General features: G+C 37.0%; 1 protein-coding gene and 1 long non-coding RNA gene across 3 annotated transcripts; one reads left to right on the top strand and one right to left on the bottom strand.

The window, feature by feature from the left end:
• Positions 1–2,346: 2,346 nt before the first annotated feature.
• LOC126829885 (TLC domain-containing protein 5) lies at positions 2,347–14,761 on the bottom strand. 2 transcript variants are annotated; one of them, XM_050560058.2, is made up of 4 exons: positions 14,686–14,761; positions 5,253–5,467; positions 4,118–4,213; positions 2,347–3,006 (listed from the first exon to the last, which is right to left on the bottom strand). In XM_050560058.2, the coding sequence occupies exons 2-4, from the start codon at positions 5,458–5,460 to the stop codon at positions 2,423–2,425; spliced, it is 888 nt and encodes a 295-aa protein (XP_050416015.1). In that variant the 5' UTR covers positions 5,461–5,467; positions 14,686–14,761; the 3' UTR covers positions 2,347–2,422. The 2 variants fall into 2 exon arrangements, with proteins under 2 accessions (XP_050416015.1, XP_050416016.1); XM_050560059.1 differs by lacking the exon at positions 14,686–14,761 and adding an exon at positions 6,777–6,906.
• On the top strand, positions 7,129–10,969 carry LOC126829890 (uncharacterized). Its single transcript, XR_007683572.1, has 3 exons — positions 7,129–7,172; positions 8,520–8,730; positions 10,865–10,969. It is a non-coding gene; the product is annotated as an uncharacterized LOC126829890 (long non-coding RNA).
• Positions 14,762–18,633: the final 3,872 nt, after the last annotated feature.

Raw genomic sequence — 18,633 nt, 5'->3', positions numbered from 1 at the left:
ATGATAAATTGAAAATGTTTTAAGAGGGGCTTATGTTGACCTTACAACTGAGGGCAACTGGCTTCAACTGAAAATGGGTACCTCGTACAACCCAAAGCAGCTAGTTCCAATCAGTTGAATCCACCTGCCCATGTTCAACTTTCTGCAAACTGTTTCAACTAGCAGCAACTAGGAAAAATGGAAGCTATCAAAGGCATCCACTTTTTAAGCGTCAATGATATTGACAATAACGTAATAATACAATTGTGGCAAGACAGACCATACGTTTTGGGTGCATCTTTTAAGGCATTAGTCAGTTTATTGATAAATTAATTAACAACCATGTGTAAATGTGATCGCTATCATTTCCGATTCGTCGACACAAACGCTCCTAATTCTGTTGTCCTGAGTTGCTGATTTAGTTGGCATAAGCACAATTACAACTACTGTAGTTGTAACAAAAATATGCTTCGTATATATTTGGCAATTGGCACCTACATGTGTAATTATAAATATAGACATAGTTCAAGATAACAAATTAGGAAATATTTACACCCTGTATATAAATATACAATAATATAAAATAGATTTAAAATAAATTACATGATTTAAACTTACATGTAATATAAATGAAATGAAATGAAATGGGGTTTAACGTCCTACTGTTCTGCTCCTAACCTGGGCTAATGAAGACGGGCATACACCATACAGTGTGCTATGAGGGAAATTTTGCCCAGGCAGCGGCACTACAGCCTACTCTTATATCGAATTCCAACTGCCAAGGTACATGTAATATAAAGTTTTGGAACTCATACACTCTTTCTCAATAAATCACCATTTCATGATATATTCTGGTAAATCCAAGCATCTTTGCAACAAATGTAAGCATCATGCTGGTGGTATGTTTTACCATGAAGATAACAGAAGTTTTTCCCCTTTAAAATTTGAGAGAGAGAGAGAGAGAAATGGGGTTTAACGTCCACTCGACACAAACTAGGTCATTTCGGGACTAACATATGGTTTAATTTTATTTCAATAATTCGTTTGCGCGTAGGGGTCTTTAGCAGTGGGAGGACCCGGAGAAAACCCATGAGGTTGGACAGGCGACCCTACTCCTTGTCACGTATAACCGGGGATTCAAAACCACACCAGTTGACTCAATGACAGGCTTTATGATAACCATTCGGCCATTCAACCCCCCCTTTAAAATTTAGGAATGAATAATCCTTGTATGATCAAGTCTACGTCCCATTAAAATTTAAGGCTGTATATAATCCTCCTGAGATAAGGCCTAATTATGGGCAAATCACTAAATCTACGAGGATGGAATAGTTTGAGGAAATGATATATATTTTCTTGACTGCTTTAGAATTACTTGAAATCTTTTACATATATGGACTCTTTTGTAGGATAATGGATAAAGACTAGGGTATCTTTATCAATAAGCTAAAAGTGAAACTATTCTACATGTCTATTGTATAGAGCAGTGATTCTCAACCAGAATTTTGAACGGCAAGGGTAAAAAACCCTGTGACCCAAAATGAGTATTCACTGGTGTCTACTGATAATTTCATAGCTGTGTTTTTGTTTATTTAGTTTGAGTCATTATATGTATCCATGACTAGTCAGTGTCTACGGTTGTATGCCGTCTATGACTTGTCATGTTTTTATTTTGCAAAACTGAAATATTTTTCATATACATTTAGCCAGGTGTGCCGCTATGTTTTCATGTGTTCCAAGGTGCACCGCTAGTTTTTCATGTATTCCAAGGTGTGCCGTTACCCAAAAAGAGTTGAGAACCACTGGTATAAGAGTAAAACATTTAACATCACAAAATAAATCTGTACAAAATTTGAACATCCATTTTAAATTGCTGAACAGGGCCCTGATTCACGAAAACTTAAACTAAGATAAAATCGAAATTTTAAGAAATGCTGCAACTTCATTGGATATATGCAAATTGATTTTACTGGTCAGCCAATCGAATTGCAGTATTTCTTAAAATTTCGATTTTATCTTAGTTTAAGTTTTCGTGAATAAGGGCCCAGTATATAATACATCTTAAGGTCATGAAAAAAAAACCTATTCTGGTTCGCTGATATTCCCAATAATAAATGATACTGGATAATCATATATTCCTATAAACAGTTTGATGAAATAAATGATACTGGCTAATCATACATTTGTATAAACAGTTTGATGAAATAAATAATACTGGATAATCATACATTCCTATAAACAGTTTGATGAAATAAAGGATACTGGATAATCATATATTCCTATAAACAGTTTGATGAAATAAATGATACTGGATAATCATATATTCCTATAAACAATTTGGTGAAATAAATGTAGTGCTCTGACTGTCAGAGAACCAGTAAATTTTTGGTTGGCCTAAATAATTTATTATAAATAAAATATTTGTTTTCATCTGCTGCCAATTTTATAGTCTGTCTTGTTTTACGACACCATTTCGTTTTCGGTGCACCAGATGCTTTTTGTCAAAATTCAAACAGCCATTGGCTCTCTTGAGCTCTCCCTGAGATGGAATACTATTAATATATTCACTGTTTAATGTCTTCTGAGATTTGACTCCATTTAAACCATTTGTAGTTACCTCCCCTTCAGATTTATTTCTAGGTGTTCTTTTCTTTCTGTTCTTTCCAGAATATTTTTTGAAAGCAAACTGCATTATGTTTACCCAGAAAATAACGCCCAGCGAATATATACAAACAGCACCGAATCTACCGAGGTTGTCAGTCGGTTGTGTGAAATAGCAGTACAACAAAATAGTTCCGACGCCTAGACGCATGAATCCGAAGGAACAGACAAACATCCAATCAACAACTTCAGCAGCTAAACTATTTTTATGACCCGTTTCCCGTAGAAACCATCGTAACTGCAATAGAGGGTTAGTTATCTCCCCTCCACATATGGTTGCTACGAGTTCTGTGCCATATTTTCCGACTAGTAACGTGACTAAGAGTCCTATAATACTGAGAAAATGGTGCAGCAGCATTGTAAATCCTACAAAAAAAAAATCATAATATTATCAAATTTAAATGAAACATTTTGGAGATTAAAACAGTTAATTTAGCCTGGATACAATTTGAGACTAGAAGAGTGAATTTTTTCTCTATTATCATGTATGCACGGCTAGGGATGTGCATTTAACCTGGACGGCACCATATTGCCACTGCAGTCACGATACGATACATACATGTATAGCAATTCAGGTACTACGTTACGATTCGTATCACGATTCATAATCAGGTCAGCGAAGTATTATGGTTATCCAGCTCTTCCTTGGCCTTATCACTGAGATCCAGGATTACTTGCACAGGATTCTTCCACAACTACCACTTATACAAAAAATTACAAGATCTTAGCTAACATTCCGTATTCCACTGGATGGCCGAATGGTTAGCATGTACGCGCTGTATCACAAGGTCTGTCATTGAGTCAACTGGCGTGGTTTCGATTCCCCAGTTGTACGTAACAAGGAGTATGGTTGCCTGTCCAAACTTGTGGGTTTTCTTCGGGTCCTCTCACTGCTAAAGACCCCAACGCGCAGGAAAGTTATTGAAATAAAATTGAACCATACATTAGTCCTGAAATGACCTAGTGGTCGTTAAACCCCATTTCTCTCTCTCCCTCTAGAGCTGGCACGATATATCGTAATCCACCTTATCACGATTCATGTATTGAATCATGGGACTGTGAATCACAATTCTGTTTTATGTTCTTTTTGTCGCTTCGGTAAGTAACCTGTCACTCTTAATTATCCATGTCACACATTATCACTAGATACACAAACACTCATAAATTGTTTTGGTCCTTATTCTGATATTGAATCAATACTGTGATATTTCTTCAATATCAGCAGGAATAAAAATATCAATTATTCATTTACCCTGTTGTTTTCTTGGTAAATATTGACCTGATTATGAATTGTGATGTAAGGTTAGGGCATGTGATTGTTGGCGCAATTGAAGGTTAGGGTTAGGGTAAGCTTTGGGGCTAGGTCCAGAGTTAAGATTAGCGCTAGCCCTGTTTACATCTCATGACCTATGACGAAAAATTGAGCTAGCCTTATCATTTAGCACTAACCGGGTTTTAGTATAATTAAATGGTTTACCTTCTGTCTGATAATATAAACACCATGAAAAATCAAAGATAAAATAACTTAAACATATCGTGGCTGTTACAATCTGTAAACGTGTGTTAGGTCCCCCTGAAATAAAGACAAGATAAAATAACTTAAAGATATCGTGGCTGTTACAATCTGTAAATGTGTGTTAGGTCCCCCTGAAATACAGACAAGATAAAATAACTTAAACATGGTATTATGCGAGAGCTAAATCTGCCTATTGCAGGTCTTTCTTTAGGCCTGAAATGTTGTCAAAATTATTAATTAGACATTAATTAACCTATCCAGACCATAATCAACTCTAGATGGCATCGCTAGCCTGCGATCTTTAGTGGATTATGAGCTGATTTACTGCATAACTTTCCTTCACGATTTAACGATTAAATGGATAATAGAGACTATGCTGTTTATCGTACTGACTTTAGTAATGATGATCAAGGCTAGCCGGAAATTTCAACCGCTTAGTTCTTGGTTCATAGTGGATTAATTTGAATGACATTTTCAGCAAATTGCCTTTACATATCTAGTTTTTAACTATTAATAATATAGTGAGAACTGCCAACTCAATAACAAATCTCCCATAATGTATGTTTAAGCAAATTGTAGCTGTTACAATCTGTAAACGTATGTTAGGTTCCCTTGAAATACAAATGAAATGAAATGAAATGGGGTTTAACGTCCTACTGTTCTGCTCCTATACTGGGCTAATGAAGACGGGCATACGCCATACAGTGTGCTATGAGGGAAATTTTGCCCGGGCAGCGGCACTATCGCCTACTCTTATATCGAATTCCAACTGCCAAGGGATCTTTTACGTGCATTCCAATGTTTACACGGGACCTCGGTTTTCCATGTCATCCGAAGGACTAGACAGCTGTCCTTGTCAGGCCCTCCGTCCTGCATAACTGACAAGGGGAAACCACATCGGAAAATCGGGATGAACTCCCTTGAAATACAAACAAAGGAAATTTAATCATAGCTTTGCATAGAATAAAGAAATCTGACTGAAATTTTCAATATATTCATTTTCCATTAGGTTCAAACCTGTCTGAGTTGGCTTCACGGTCATTAAAAGCCCTCTGATACATGTAGGCCATTGTGGGTCCGAGTTTTAATTACTAACCTGCATCTGTAAGCGGCCATGGTCCCTGAATAAAACAACACCAGCCTGCCATAAAACTAATGACTACTGCATGACTGACTGTAATTGTCCGACACTGCCATTCAGCTCCTCGTGTTGGAAACAGATAAAACAACAAATAGTAGACAGCTACCCATGCCAATAAACAGGTACAGAACAGAGATAAATCTAAATCTCCTATCTTAAACATCTTAAAACTGAAATAAATGAAATGAAATGGGGTTTAACATATCCTAATAACTGAAATAAATAATATAACTTATATTTTATATGTATATTAGATGATTAAAAATATGATATCTTGGGGAATTTGTGGTGTTCAAGGTAGTGGAGTGAGATGTATCAAAAGGACCATACAGAGATTAGCAAGAGCTGAAGAAAGGAATGAAATGGGGTTTAACGTCCTACTTTTTTACATCAGGGTAATGAAGAAGCCAGCATACATGTATGTTATACAGTGTGGTATGAGGGATAATTAAAAATTAATCGTGAGAGAGAAAGAATAGAGTTTAACATCCACTCAACCTAAACTAGGTTATTTTGGTTAATATGGTACAAATTTTATTTAAAATTTTGCTTATGCATACAGAAATGAAATGGGGTTTATCGTCTTACTGTTCTGCTCCGACTGGGCTAATGAAGACAGTGCTTGCACATACATTGTAGGACTTAATAGCAGGGAGGGGAAGCCCTATACTTTTCTACAACAGCCCAGGTAATGGAAAAGCATAAACTATGCAGAGTGTGCTATGAGGGATAATTCACCTTAGAGAGAGAGAGGTTAGAGTGTAACATTCACTCGACTTTAATTAGCTATAGGTACTAATTTGGTACAATTTTATTTAAAAAATTTGCTTGCACATTGAGGTCTTTACAGGTAAAGAAGCCGGAGGACAAGGAAAAATCCCCAGAAGGTTGGGCAGACGGAACCCAGTCTTGTCAAAATCTCACATACAAGGTTAATGAGACTGAAATCATGACACTTGACTCAATGGTGTGTTAATGACAAGAGATTATGAGCTTGTCAGTTTTGTTTTGCGTGTAGTGCGGTTCTCCTGCACAGCGTTGGACCATTCGACCCCCTTAATTTAACCGGACATATATATCCAGTCCATCTATTTCACATAAGTTTTATTGTTGTTCAATGGTGGCTCATTAAATTAAATAAGTCAATGCATGTGCAATATACCTCTCTGCACCTTGGACTTCCGACTTGTAATTAATACTAATTACATGTACCTTGTTGCACCCCATCCTCCGGCATGTAGCTCGTATTTAAAGTAAGTAAGCTAAGAAAATGCAAACCTACTATTTGTAGCACTGTTGGGGATACAGCAATCGAATCGTCAGTAGAATTATAGGCAAAGTCAAGTGAATACATGTAGCCTTCGTCAGTTGTGTCTGAAAATTGTCTGCGTCGGCCCAGCCCCAGGTTGAAATGCTTTTTGGAAAATGGAGTGGTCCAAAGTACAATTTTCAAAAATATTATCTACAACGTACACTTACCTAACTATCTAACCATGGTGACCAGACGTAATTATCAATCGCGCGATTGCCTATCAATTTAATTGCACTAATGGGCAATCAAATCTCAAAGTCGATGAATTAAGATAAGTTCCGTGGAGGCTGACATTTTCTCAGGAGAGCAGATATTTTCTTCTCTTGTTTTTCATTGGTTAATAAATCAAGGAGGTAAAATTTGAGTCATTGATTTCTTATTTAAAATATCAACTGGTTAGGAAAAGAAAATATGCATGATAATACTAACTTATTTGTCTAACTTATGATCGTATTTCCAATGTTTCCATATTATTTTTAATGATTTCTGCGGAAAACTGCTTTATGACGTCACAGATAAACAAGTCATCGCCCTGGTAACAATGTCAATATTTTATGATTTGGGTAAGTGTTATCGTTTGTTTTCCTAGTGATTTATCGCCTTAAGTGCATTCTGATTGGATTATTTAATAGAAAAGGTTAACCAATAGAATAAGCAACGCCCATTTTATTGAATTAACCTAGCTTGCTTTTCATATTTCATTGATTTCTCAAAGTTTTTTTTTTTATCTCTAACTCTAATTTCTCCCTAGAATAAAATTCTACTTTTAACTTTTTTCGGGTCTTATCTGATCTAGGCTAGATCTAATTAAATTTAAAAAATAATAAGAAAAAAAATTATTCCACTAGGAGGACTAGGTCTAGAGTGAAATATTTCCACAAACACGAGAGGTCGCTGCACTTGTCTCTTCGAGCTTTTTAATTTTTACACACAGGCTAAAGTCAAGAATAACCGATAGGCCTACTAAAACACGTGACGTGACGTTTTCAGCCGCTAATTAATACACCACGAAGGCCTAGTTTCTACAGGCCAGTTCACACGTGTAGGACACCTCGACGAACTAGTCTAAACGTACGGCTACATTTCCTAAACCCAGTGACGTGCATAGGGAATTGAAAGTTTTTACTGGAGCAACCCTACTAGTCTAGTTAGTGTAGTAGGGCCTAGCTTTGGAAATCTTTTCAGTTGACGTTGGCAACAATCTAGTATGAGTATGACATGAGTACTATGAGGTCAATTAGGTCAACCCAGTGCCATCAATGGCCTTTGGTTGGAGCTTTATTCATAGGGTTTTAATGCATAGAATAATTTTCATCATACGGTCATAATTTTGAGTTAACTAGTTGGGTTTATTTTCTCCACCTCTTTTCTGTTGAGTGTGGGTAAAGCATTATGATGATATCACGTGGTCACAGCCTTTTTTGGCAGAGCATAAGTTCATGTAGGCTAGCTAGTCTTAATTAATCATGTTAATGAAATGAAATTGGCTTCAACGTCTTACTTAACTGCACCAACTAGGCTACCGGTAGGCCAAATGAAGCTGGACGTATGTGCTGTGCAGTATCTCAGTATATATGTGCTATGTGATCAGGGATCGAGGTCCAAATAATGTCAAGGGTTGTTTTACACGCATGCCATAGCATAGATAGTGTTGGGCCTACATGGGACTGTTTTTTCTTTATTCCATCCGAATGACTAGCACTCTTGCCAGTTCCTCCGCACTGCGCCACTGATAATCACGTGACCGGGATGGAATCCCGGGCCTCCTGGTTTGTGAGAAACAGTGCCTTAAGCACAGAGGCACCCCGACTCCCAGAAAAAGAAACAAAGATGTCCCAACTATAAGATGACTATGTTAATTTTAATAATAAGCTTTCACATGAACCGTTGCTTTTTTCTTGTATTCACAGAGCATTCCATAACAAGAATACAGTATTAGATATTGTGTCGCCATGGCTACCAGACAGAAGACGATCGACAAGGCCTACTGGAAGCACAGACTACCCCAAGGCTTCCAATATTATATGGAGAAATTAGCTAGAACCTGTATTCGTGTTCAGCCAGCAGATGTTTATCTTTTTGCCGCCCAATTTCTAGAAGCAAAGAAAATAGAGAGACAAGGTGAATAATTTGAAAAATAAAACAAAACAAAACCCAACGGTAAAACGAAAATGGTAAAATGTGTGGCAACTGTCGAGTTGGCGACAAGTAAGACGCAGAAAAACGATAACCACTGTAGGAAATTGTAGTTAATCAAAGCGAACTGCCAAACAAACCACGACGAATTGTTAAATTGTTTCAATGCCAAGCCAACTGTGAACTGGAAATATAAGCTTAAATGATACAACTTTATGGAATAAAATTACTGTTCATCATACTGAGCGATGCTTCGACATGGCTTGATAAAGACTATAGAAGCCTGGTGGAAAATTCGCTCAGTAATAAACTGTAATTGTTTTTCATTGAACTGTGTCCTGTGTAATTGACCAAGTCCAGAGAAGTATTTTATTATTGTCGAAACTTCGCTCAGTCATGGAATCATGCCCCGATGGAGCGGAGAATTATTTCCTGCTAAATTTCCCCAAACATATTAGCACGGTGCCAAGATGATTTTGTCTTTTAATGCTTTTTTATACGTCCCATTTCATTTCATTTCACTCTTCATTACATTCGTTGATGCAAAAAAATGGAGTTGTGTCCCTTGACCTATTGTAACACCGATACCGCCGTTCATTTCCATGGAAATGAAATGAAATGGGGTTTAACTTCCTACTGTTCTGCCTCGAACTGTGCTAATGTTCTGCCCCGAACTGTGCTAATGAAGACGGACATACGCAATACAGTGTGCTATGAGGGAAATTTTGCCCGGATAGCGGCACTACGTCCAATTAACTGTCAAGGGATCTTTTACGTGCACGGGACGTCGGTTTTTCGTCCCATCCGAACGACTAGACAGCTGTCCTTGTCAGGCCCTTCGTCCTGCATCACTGACAAGGGGGAACCACGCCGGAAAATCTGGATGAACTTTCTCGGCCAATGCAGGGATCGAACATCCGACGTCCAGGCTAGCGAGCCAGCGTCTTACCCACTTAGCCACCGCGACCCCCTCATTTCCACGGTGGCTTATTAACTAAGGTGCTGGCTTTGTTGCCCGAGAAAGTTCCTCGGAATTTTCGGATGTGGTTAATCATTGTCCGTAGTGTAGGTTGGAGGGTCTGGCAAGACCCCGTGTACAACTCCATCACAGCACTCTGCATGTCTTATTAGCCAGTTTGGAGCAGAAAAGTAGAGTCTTGTTAGTGAAGGACAGAAAACACAGACGACACACACACACCCTTTATCTTTTTGGGGGCAACGAAGCCCCAAAAACTTCGTTTGGTTTGGTACAGTGCTGGTACTTTGTTGACTAAATAAAATATCAAAATTATCCGTAGATTATTAAAACTGTTGTTAAACTATGTCACAGACACTAGTTAATTATTCACCGTCCGACATTCATATAATTGTTTTAAGTCACCATCGTTGCTGTTATCGTAAATGTATCTATAGTATTAACTATTTTTCATCGGCGATATTGTAGCACGACATCCTTGATTTGTACGAATTTTTACCCTTCCTAATAAAAAGATTCACCTAATCACCTAGATGCTACTTTTTCTATATCCCACTCGAACATTTTCTTTTCATTCAAAACGGCATCACATTATCATCTACCGCCCCTACATTCACCCACCAGAGCAGCTTTTCATAAACGGCATTTACCTATGCTAAAAGTGATCAAAAAACCTTAGACCTTTTCCGCTTCGTGCACGAATCACGATCCTGGTAATTCCCCAAATTATAATAATAAACAGCATATTCATCAGACGACTGTAAGCGGCCATTTCCATTTGAAGATGACTGTAAGCGGCCATTTTGTTCTTCTTTTAGCGTTGCGTTTGGCGCCAATTTATTTCTCGTGGAAATCAACACAATTTCTCGCACTTTCAATCCAGTTTGACCGAAAAAAATAGACTTATTGACTATGAACCATGTCTACACAGCAATCTCAGCCTCGCCGATTGAATGTTATTTTGATTTCGAGGGTCGTGTACACGAGACTGAATTACTGCAAACACACGTGTTTTGTTTTTTAAAAATAATTTTGCGACCGCCACTCAGAGACGATGCTCTGTCAATGAAAAGTTGTCCTTTGAATTTTTATTTACCTGTATCTGTAAGCTAATATTTTTAGGTTTTGTTTTTCAATTTTCAGACGAATTATTACAATTGCCAGAAGTGACTTATTTGCGTAAGTTGGTCGCCAAAAAGGGCGTGAAATCACGTTCACATCAACATATGGGTAAACGTCAAGCTTTCAGTAAGTTCTATTTTCATTTTTTTTACACAAGTGATTTAGATTTCAGGTGAATGCCCATTGACCTAACCTCGTGGGTTTTCTCCGGGTCCTCCGGTTTCCTTCCAATGCTAAAGACCCTACGCGCAAGCGGATTATTGAAATAACCATGTGTTAGTCCCGAAATAACCAAGTTTGTGTCGAGTGGACATTAAACCTCTCTCTCTCTCTCTCTCTCTCTCTCTCTCTCTCCCATTGACCCTTTTCGACATTTGCACGGTCTATACTGTTCGTTGGTTACTCGGATGGTGACCACTGTATCGAGATCACACCCTTGAAGGACAATATTGCTGTCAGTCATTATCACATATGTGATAGAACTGACCCCGAGTTCACAAAGCATTCTCAGACTTAAGTTAAGAATTTACTCAAAATTGTTTGCCTTATTTTAACTAAAAAATATTCTGGATCAAAGATATTTCTCATAAACAGTGATTGAAAGTTGAGTAAATTCTCAATTTAAGTCTGAGAATGCTTTGTGAACTTGGGGCCAGGTTAAACACGTTCCATATATGATTTTAACACAGAGATCATCGATTGCTACGATTGATGCGTTATAAAGATTTCAAGAAAGGGAAGTGACGAACGCAAAAGGAAAACACGAGTTATCCTTCTATATAACTGACTGGGGTGACGACTGACGAGTGATAACAGATACACGGGCGAATTTCTGCTCACTAATAATACCTTCGAAGACCAAAAGTTGCTATATGAGACTGTGGGAGGATATCTAATAATTCATAAAAAAAATTGACTGTCAATAGATAAGTGAAAACGAGAAAAATATAGAAATAGTCCGTGCATTCCCTGGTTTTTATTCATTCTATACTTAATTTCAGTTATATATCAGAATAAGTCGTGTTTTCCGTTTGCGTTCGTCACTTCCCTTTTTCGAAATCTTCATAACGCATCTATCGCAGCAATGATCTCAGTGTTAAAATTATATCTGGAACGTGTTTAACCAGTTCTATTACATATATGTGATAATGACTGACACCAATATTATTGTCCTTTAACTTTCAAAAAGTGATTTAGATTTCAGGCGAATGCATAGTGCCCCGTGTATACTTTATAAGGGTATTTACGGGTTACTCAGCTGATGACCACTGCCCTGAGAGATCCCACCCTTAAATTTCAAGTGATTTAGAGTTTGGCGAATACAAATTTGTCCTGGTCTCGGTTTCCCGTGTAAGCTTGTTCTTTATAAGGATACTGGGTATTCACTGTTACTCGGCTATTGACCATTGTGCCGAGGTGAGGTTACGTGTTTAAAAAAAATATCTGAAGTCTCCGTCTGAATTGTTGATGAGTGTCGTACACCAAATGAAATGTTTTCTTGTACTTCCTCACCTCTTAAATTTTTTTACACGGAGCCACGGTGATCTGTGGTTTTTCAGCATTGTTTCGTCTTCGTCCGAATTGTTGATAGGTGTCGTACACCAAATAAAATGGTTTCTTATACTTCCTCACCTCTTAAAAAAATTACATGGGTCCACGGTGGTCGGTGGTTTTTCAGCATCGTTTCGTCTTGTCAGTAGTGCTGCGGTGCCCCAGTGAGTAAGCCGCTGACTCACTAACCAGGAGGTAGCGGATACCATCTTGGTGTTGGTGTTTTAGCTTGCATTCTCTTTGTCCGTGGTACATGGCGGATAGTCTGGCAAGGAAGAGTGTCTAATCGATCGGATGGTACGAAAATCGCTTGTTGGCGTGCACGTTAAAGAAACCCCGACAGTTGGAAATCGTTCAAGAGTAGGCGACATTCCCTCATGGGCACATTGATTCAGACCCCATTTCAAGTTACAAAATTACACAAAATATATTCGGGGCTGTCGACGATGATGACAATAGAAAATTCCCCTTGAAGTTCCATAAATTATTATTAAACAGTATTTAAGTACGCGTATAATTACTGTTTCAATGTGACCCCACCCTTAGAGAGTTGATTTAGTAGGTATGTTTTGACCAAACCTATTTATACTATTATTACCGACCTTGAGTTGACGGAAACCATGTATTATTACCACGTGTATATATAGGGTATGGTATATATTATATATTGTTATACTTGGCTGTTACACAAACACCTGTATTTAATATTCACCATTCATTATTAAATATATATCCCATTATTCCATTTAATACACCCTGTAGTTTTGCTATTGTAGTAAATGTGAAATATTAACACATTTTTTAAAACTTCTGTTGCCCATAAGACACGAGAACAGCAACGTCACAAATGAAGTTGCATCACAGATATAATGCGACTTTGCAACAAAAAGTCCAAACCGAGACAAGTAAATTGGCATCATCATTGTTATAACGTAATTACGTCATAATTATTAAAATCACGTCACAATCGTCGATATCAGGGTCCTTTGGCATCGGTACGAAAACGAAAACCAAAACGAACATGTTCGTTTACGTTGTCGTTTTCGTATCCTATCTAACACGCGGTTTCGCAATCCGACGTACGATAATAACTAGATGGCGTTAATTTCCACTCCATGAACTTCTCGGTCAAGGCAAAGTTTTCAATCGATTTTTTGGTAGATGTACAACAAATCAAGCAGAATATTGCTTTTCAGCACATTCTACGAACTCTACAAAATCAACAATATACACAAGGCCTCGAAAAATGGTGGAAAATTCAATATATGAGACAAGAAACATATTCGTTTGCATACCTACGTAAATCCAGCTCCATACGCGTAACGTTTTTCACTGGCCGAACATTCATTACGGATTGACGTCACAAGTACACACGAATCGATGACGTTTTCGTTTTCGTACCGATGCGAAAGGTCCCTATTAAAATAACGTTACAGCATGTAAAACATCGTCATTCGTAAAACCTCGTAACAGTTAAACTTATATCGTTAGTAAAATTCCGTCTCGGGTAAAATATCTTCATTGATAAAGTGATAGCGCAAATAATATATCCTTATTAGTAAAAACACGTCACTATTAAAACATGATTGATATGATCACGTCACAAATAAATTGACACCATTGATAAAATCATGTCACTCAATAAAGTTCGTCGTTAGTTAAACCACGTCACAAATGAAATATCGTCATAAATAAAATCATATTATAAAAAAAAATTAAAACATTAAATAATAAAACATAGTCATTAGTAAAATCAGTAAACATTGTCATTAATAAAATCACGTCTACAAGTAATATATCGTCACTAGTAAAATCATAAGTATCATAGGGATAATAATAAAATCACGTCACAAGTAAAATATCATCATTAATTGAAATAACTTAATAAAATCACGTCACAAGTAAAATATCATCATTAAGTGAAATAACTTAATAAAATCACGTCACAAGTAAAATATCATCATCGATGTCAACGCTAGCCTGTTGGATTATGATCCGATTTGCTGCATAACTTTCCTTCTCGATTTAACGATTAAATGGATAATCAAGACTATGATTTTTGTCGTACCGACTTTAGTAATGATGACCGAGGCTATGCGGAACTTTTGATCGCTTATTTCTGGGTTCATAGTGGATCAATTTGACTTAAATTTTCAGCAAATTGCCTTTACATTATCTAGTTTTTAACTATTATAGTGCGAACTGCCAACTCGTTATCTAATCTCCCACAATGTGTCTTTAAGTAAAATAACTTTTAAATCACGTCACAGGTAAATATATAGACCATTTACCTTGTCTGAAAACATTGTGATAAACTGTGTGAAATATGGGATCGCCATCGTCATCCGGCACAAGTAAATGTTCGTAAACGTTGTATTAGTAGAGAGTCACAAGTAAAGGTTCGTCACGATACAAATCCGCCACAAGTAAAGGTTCGTCCTAATACAAAAACGCCACAAGTACAGGATCGGCACAATACAAAACCGTCACAAGTACAGGTTCGTCACATTACAATACTGCAACAAATAAAATATCGTCACAATACAAAAATGTCATAAAATATTGTTTTGTGACAAATAAAAGATTTTAATATGACAACTATACAAAACCCTCACAAGTAAAAGATCGTACCAATACAAACCGTTACAAGTAAACGATCATCACAATACAAAACCACCACGAGTAAAGATGGTCCCAATACTAAACCGTCACAAGTAAAAGATCGTCACAATACAAACCGTCACAGGTAAAAGATCGTCACAATACAAAACCGCCACAAGTTAAAGATCGTCACAATACAAAACTGTCACAAGTAAAAGATCGTCACAATACAAAACTGTCACAAGTAAAATATCGTCACAATACAAACCGTCACAAGTAAACAATCGTCATAATACAAACCGTCACAAGTAAAATCGTCACAATACAAACCGTCACGAGTAAAAGATCGTCACAATACAAAACTGTCACAAGTAAAATATCGTCACAATACAAAACTGCCACAAGTAAAATATCGTCACAATGCAAACCGTCAAAAGTAAAAGATCGTCACAATACAAACCGTCACAAGTAAACGGTCGTCACAATACAAAACTGTCACAAGTAAAATATCGTCACAATACAAACCGCCACAAGTTAAAGATCGTCACAATACAATACCGCCACAAGTTAAAGATCGTCACAATACAAAACTGTCACAAGTAAAATATCGTCACAATACAAAACTGTCACAAGGAAAATATCGTCACAATGCAAACCGTCACAAGTAAAAGATCGTCACAATACAAACCGTCACAAGTAAAAGATCGTCACAATACAAACCGTCACAAGTAAAAGATCGTCACGATACAAACCGTCACAAGTAAAATATCGTCACAATGCAAACCGTCAAAAGTAAAAGATCGTCACAATACAAAAGCGTCACGAGTAAAAGATCGTCACAATACAAACCGTCACAAAATAAAACTGTTACCGTAAACAATCGTCACAGGAAGTGTCGCCATAATATAAAACTGTCATAAATTAAGAATGTCAAAAACAGTCACAGAAAATATCGTCAGAATATAAAACTGTCACAAGTAAAAAACGTCATAAACAGTCAGATTATACAATCACGTAATGCACAAGCAATTGCTCGTTATTATACAAATGTCTTAATATTTGATTATCACAAGTAAAGAATCGTCAAAATATACAGTCACGTAATACACAACAATGGATCGTCAGAATACACAGATGCAGAATACATCAACAATACATCTTCAGAATATAGTGCCACGTAATACACAAACAATCGATCGTCATAATATAGGACACGCAATACAAAGTCGTCCATCATAAGATACAGCTACGTAATACACAGTCGTCCGTCATAAGATACAGCTACGTAATACACAAACAATGGATCGTCATAATATAAAGCCACATATAATACAAAAACAATGGATCGTTGTAATATAGGACACGCAATACAAAGTCGTCCGTCATAAGATACAGCTACGTAATACACAAAGGATCGTCTTAATATACAGTTGCGTAAGACAGTATGTACAGCCACGTAATACACAAATAATGGATCGTCAGACTATAATACTGTCACCAGTAGAGAGAGGATCGATATTAATATTATACCTGTATTATAGACTACAAGTGGTGACACATTTTAGAATTTTCACTATAACAGATGGCGGGCAAGCGTGGCAAAATCCCTCTACTTCCTCAAGATGGCAAGTTTGATTTCATCCCCAGGCAGGTCGGGGAATTGATGAAAATCATGGAAATACAACGGATTCCGTCAAATTGGTCATTTGAAAGTAGTGAGCAACAGTTCACTTTAGTCCTGTATTGGAAGAAAGGTAATGTTAATTTTATACTTAACATACCTGTGTTGGATGACTCAGATAAGTTGATAGTAAGCCAAGCTAAAACTATTGTAGAATTGATCCAAACGACTTTAATTAACATTGATTCAGATAAAATACCTGTCCTCTTTACTGTATGGGACTAAGTGTATTTCTTACAAAGGAATTTAACTAAGATCAAACTTTTATAGAATTTATTCTAAAGCTCGAGTTGTCTAACAGATGACGAGCTAAACATTAGTGTAGATACAATACCCCATTCACCTACTGTATGGGACATGGGTGTAGATACAACATCCCTTCACCTGTATGGGACATGGGTGTATGTCTTGATGAGGAATTTAAAGTTACAATTTCATATTTTCTAAGAAAGTCAAAACATAATTATTTCTATGTCTTTTGCTCAATAGGTTGTCAACTCACTATTATACGATCATAGGTGTCATTCTCACACTTAAAACTCATTTACACCGGAAATAATAACACAATTACCTCCCAATTACCTCCCTTGTTTTCTATTCTCCACCATGGAGTTATCTTTAAACGTTGGAATTTGAAGATGAAAATGATATTTTTGCCAATTTCTCGACTGGCAATAGTGAATTATAGGATTAATAGGATTAATCTTTAACAAGGTAGGACTGTTTATAGATACCATCTATTTTAAGGCTTTATTTTAATAAATTTTAAAAATATAACTTAAAAATATGAAATTGCAACTTTAATATAGTTCAAAAAGTTTCGGAAATGTTTCTCTCCTATAAAACACAGTGGACGCATATTACACTTCACAAATCACATGATAATCTTTTCCTGTTACCAAATAAAATGAAATGAAATAGGTTTTAACGTTCCATCTTTCTGCACTAAACCGGATAATGAAAACGGCCATACGCCATGTTGCGTGCTCTGGGGGACACTTTGTTGGGACAGCGGCGTTTACGTCTGCTCTTCATCGAATTCTAACTGGCAAGGGTTCTTTTACATGTACGCCAGCGTGTACACACGGGACCTCGAATTTTTAGCCCCACCCGAATGGCTAGAGGCTATTCCTGGCTATGGTGTTACCAGCATTTGATGACAAACAGTGGAATAGTTTAATTTTATTCAACGTATTCTAGCTACTAACAGGAGTTTGTTTGTATCAAGCGAAGCGTGCCTGAAGCCAATCTTTGACTAATTATATACATACATAGGTGTAACCAAAAATCAATTCTGAGTTTTAAACAGGGCACTTTATAAACGATAACGACGTTCAATTTAAATACCATTAATTTATGATTTGCTAAACGGCTCGTGGACTGAATTGTCGAGCTGACGTGCAGGTTCGAGCGTTGGTGGTATTGCGTACGGCATTACTCCATTGGATCTAGGCTTGGCTGAAATTTGTACAGTGCTACTCATCGTCTGCTTGTCTGGCTTTTACGTGATATTTGGTCTTCCATCATTTCTGTTGGCTGCTGTCGTCGTAGAATGATAGCAGGATGGGGAATTGTTTCGGATTCGACCCTGAAATACGAGGTAGGAGACCCATCCGCCATCTTAATTCCAATGCAAGTAGGTGCCGTTCTTAATGTGACGCGAGAGTCCTCGTGGCCTCGTGTTTGTCTTCGTCACGAGCCTTGTTGTATTATTAGATGTAGACCAATAGTACATGAGGATGTTGTTATAGACTAGTATAGTGTAGAATAGCAATGTTTTATGATGTCTAGGAATGGACCAGGTGTACATGGCTCCTGTCAGAGATTATGTTAGCTATTAGTGTAGAATCTCTTAGTTTATGTTATGTGTTTTGTTGTTGATATATTATTTTCCGTTTGACATTTTGACATAGATCATTTTCTATGAATTTTGTTGTTATGATTGTTGAATATTTTC

This window comes from Patella vulgata, chromosome 8 (assembly GCF_932274485.2).
Source record: "Patella vulgata chromosome 8, xgPatVulg1.2, whole genome shotgun sequence".
In the NCBI taxonomy this organism is placed as follows: Eukaryota; Metazoa; Mollusca; class Gastropoda; family Patellidae; genus Patella; species Patella vulgata.
This window is presented reverse-complemented; position numbering and strand designations above follow the sequence as displayed.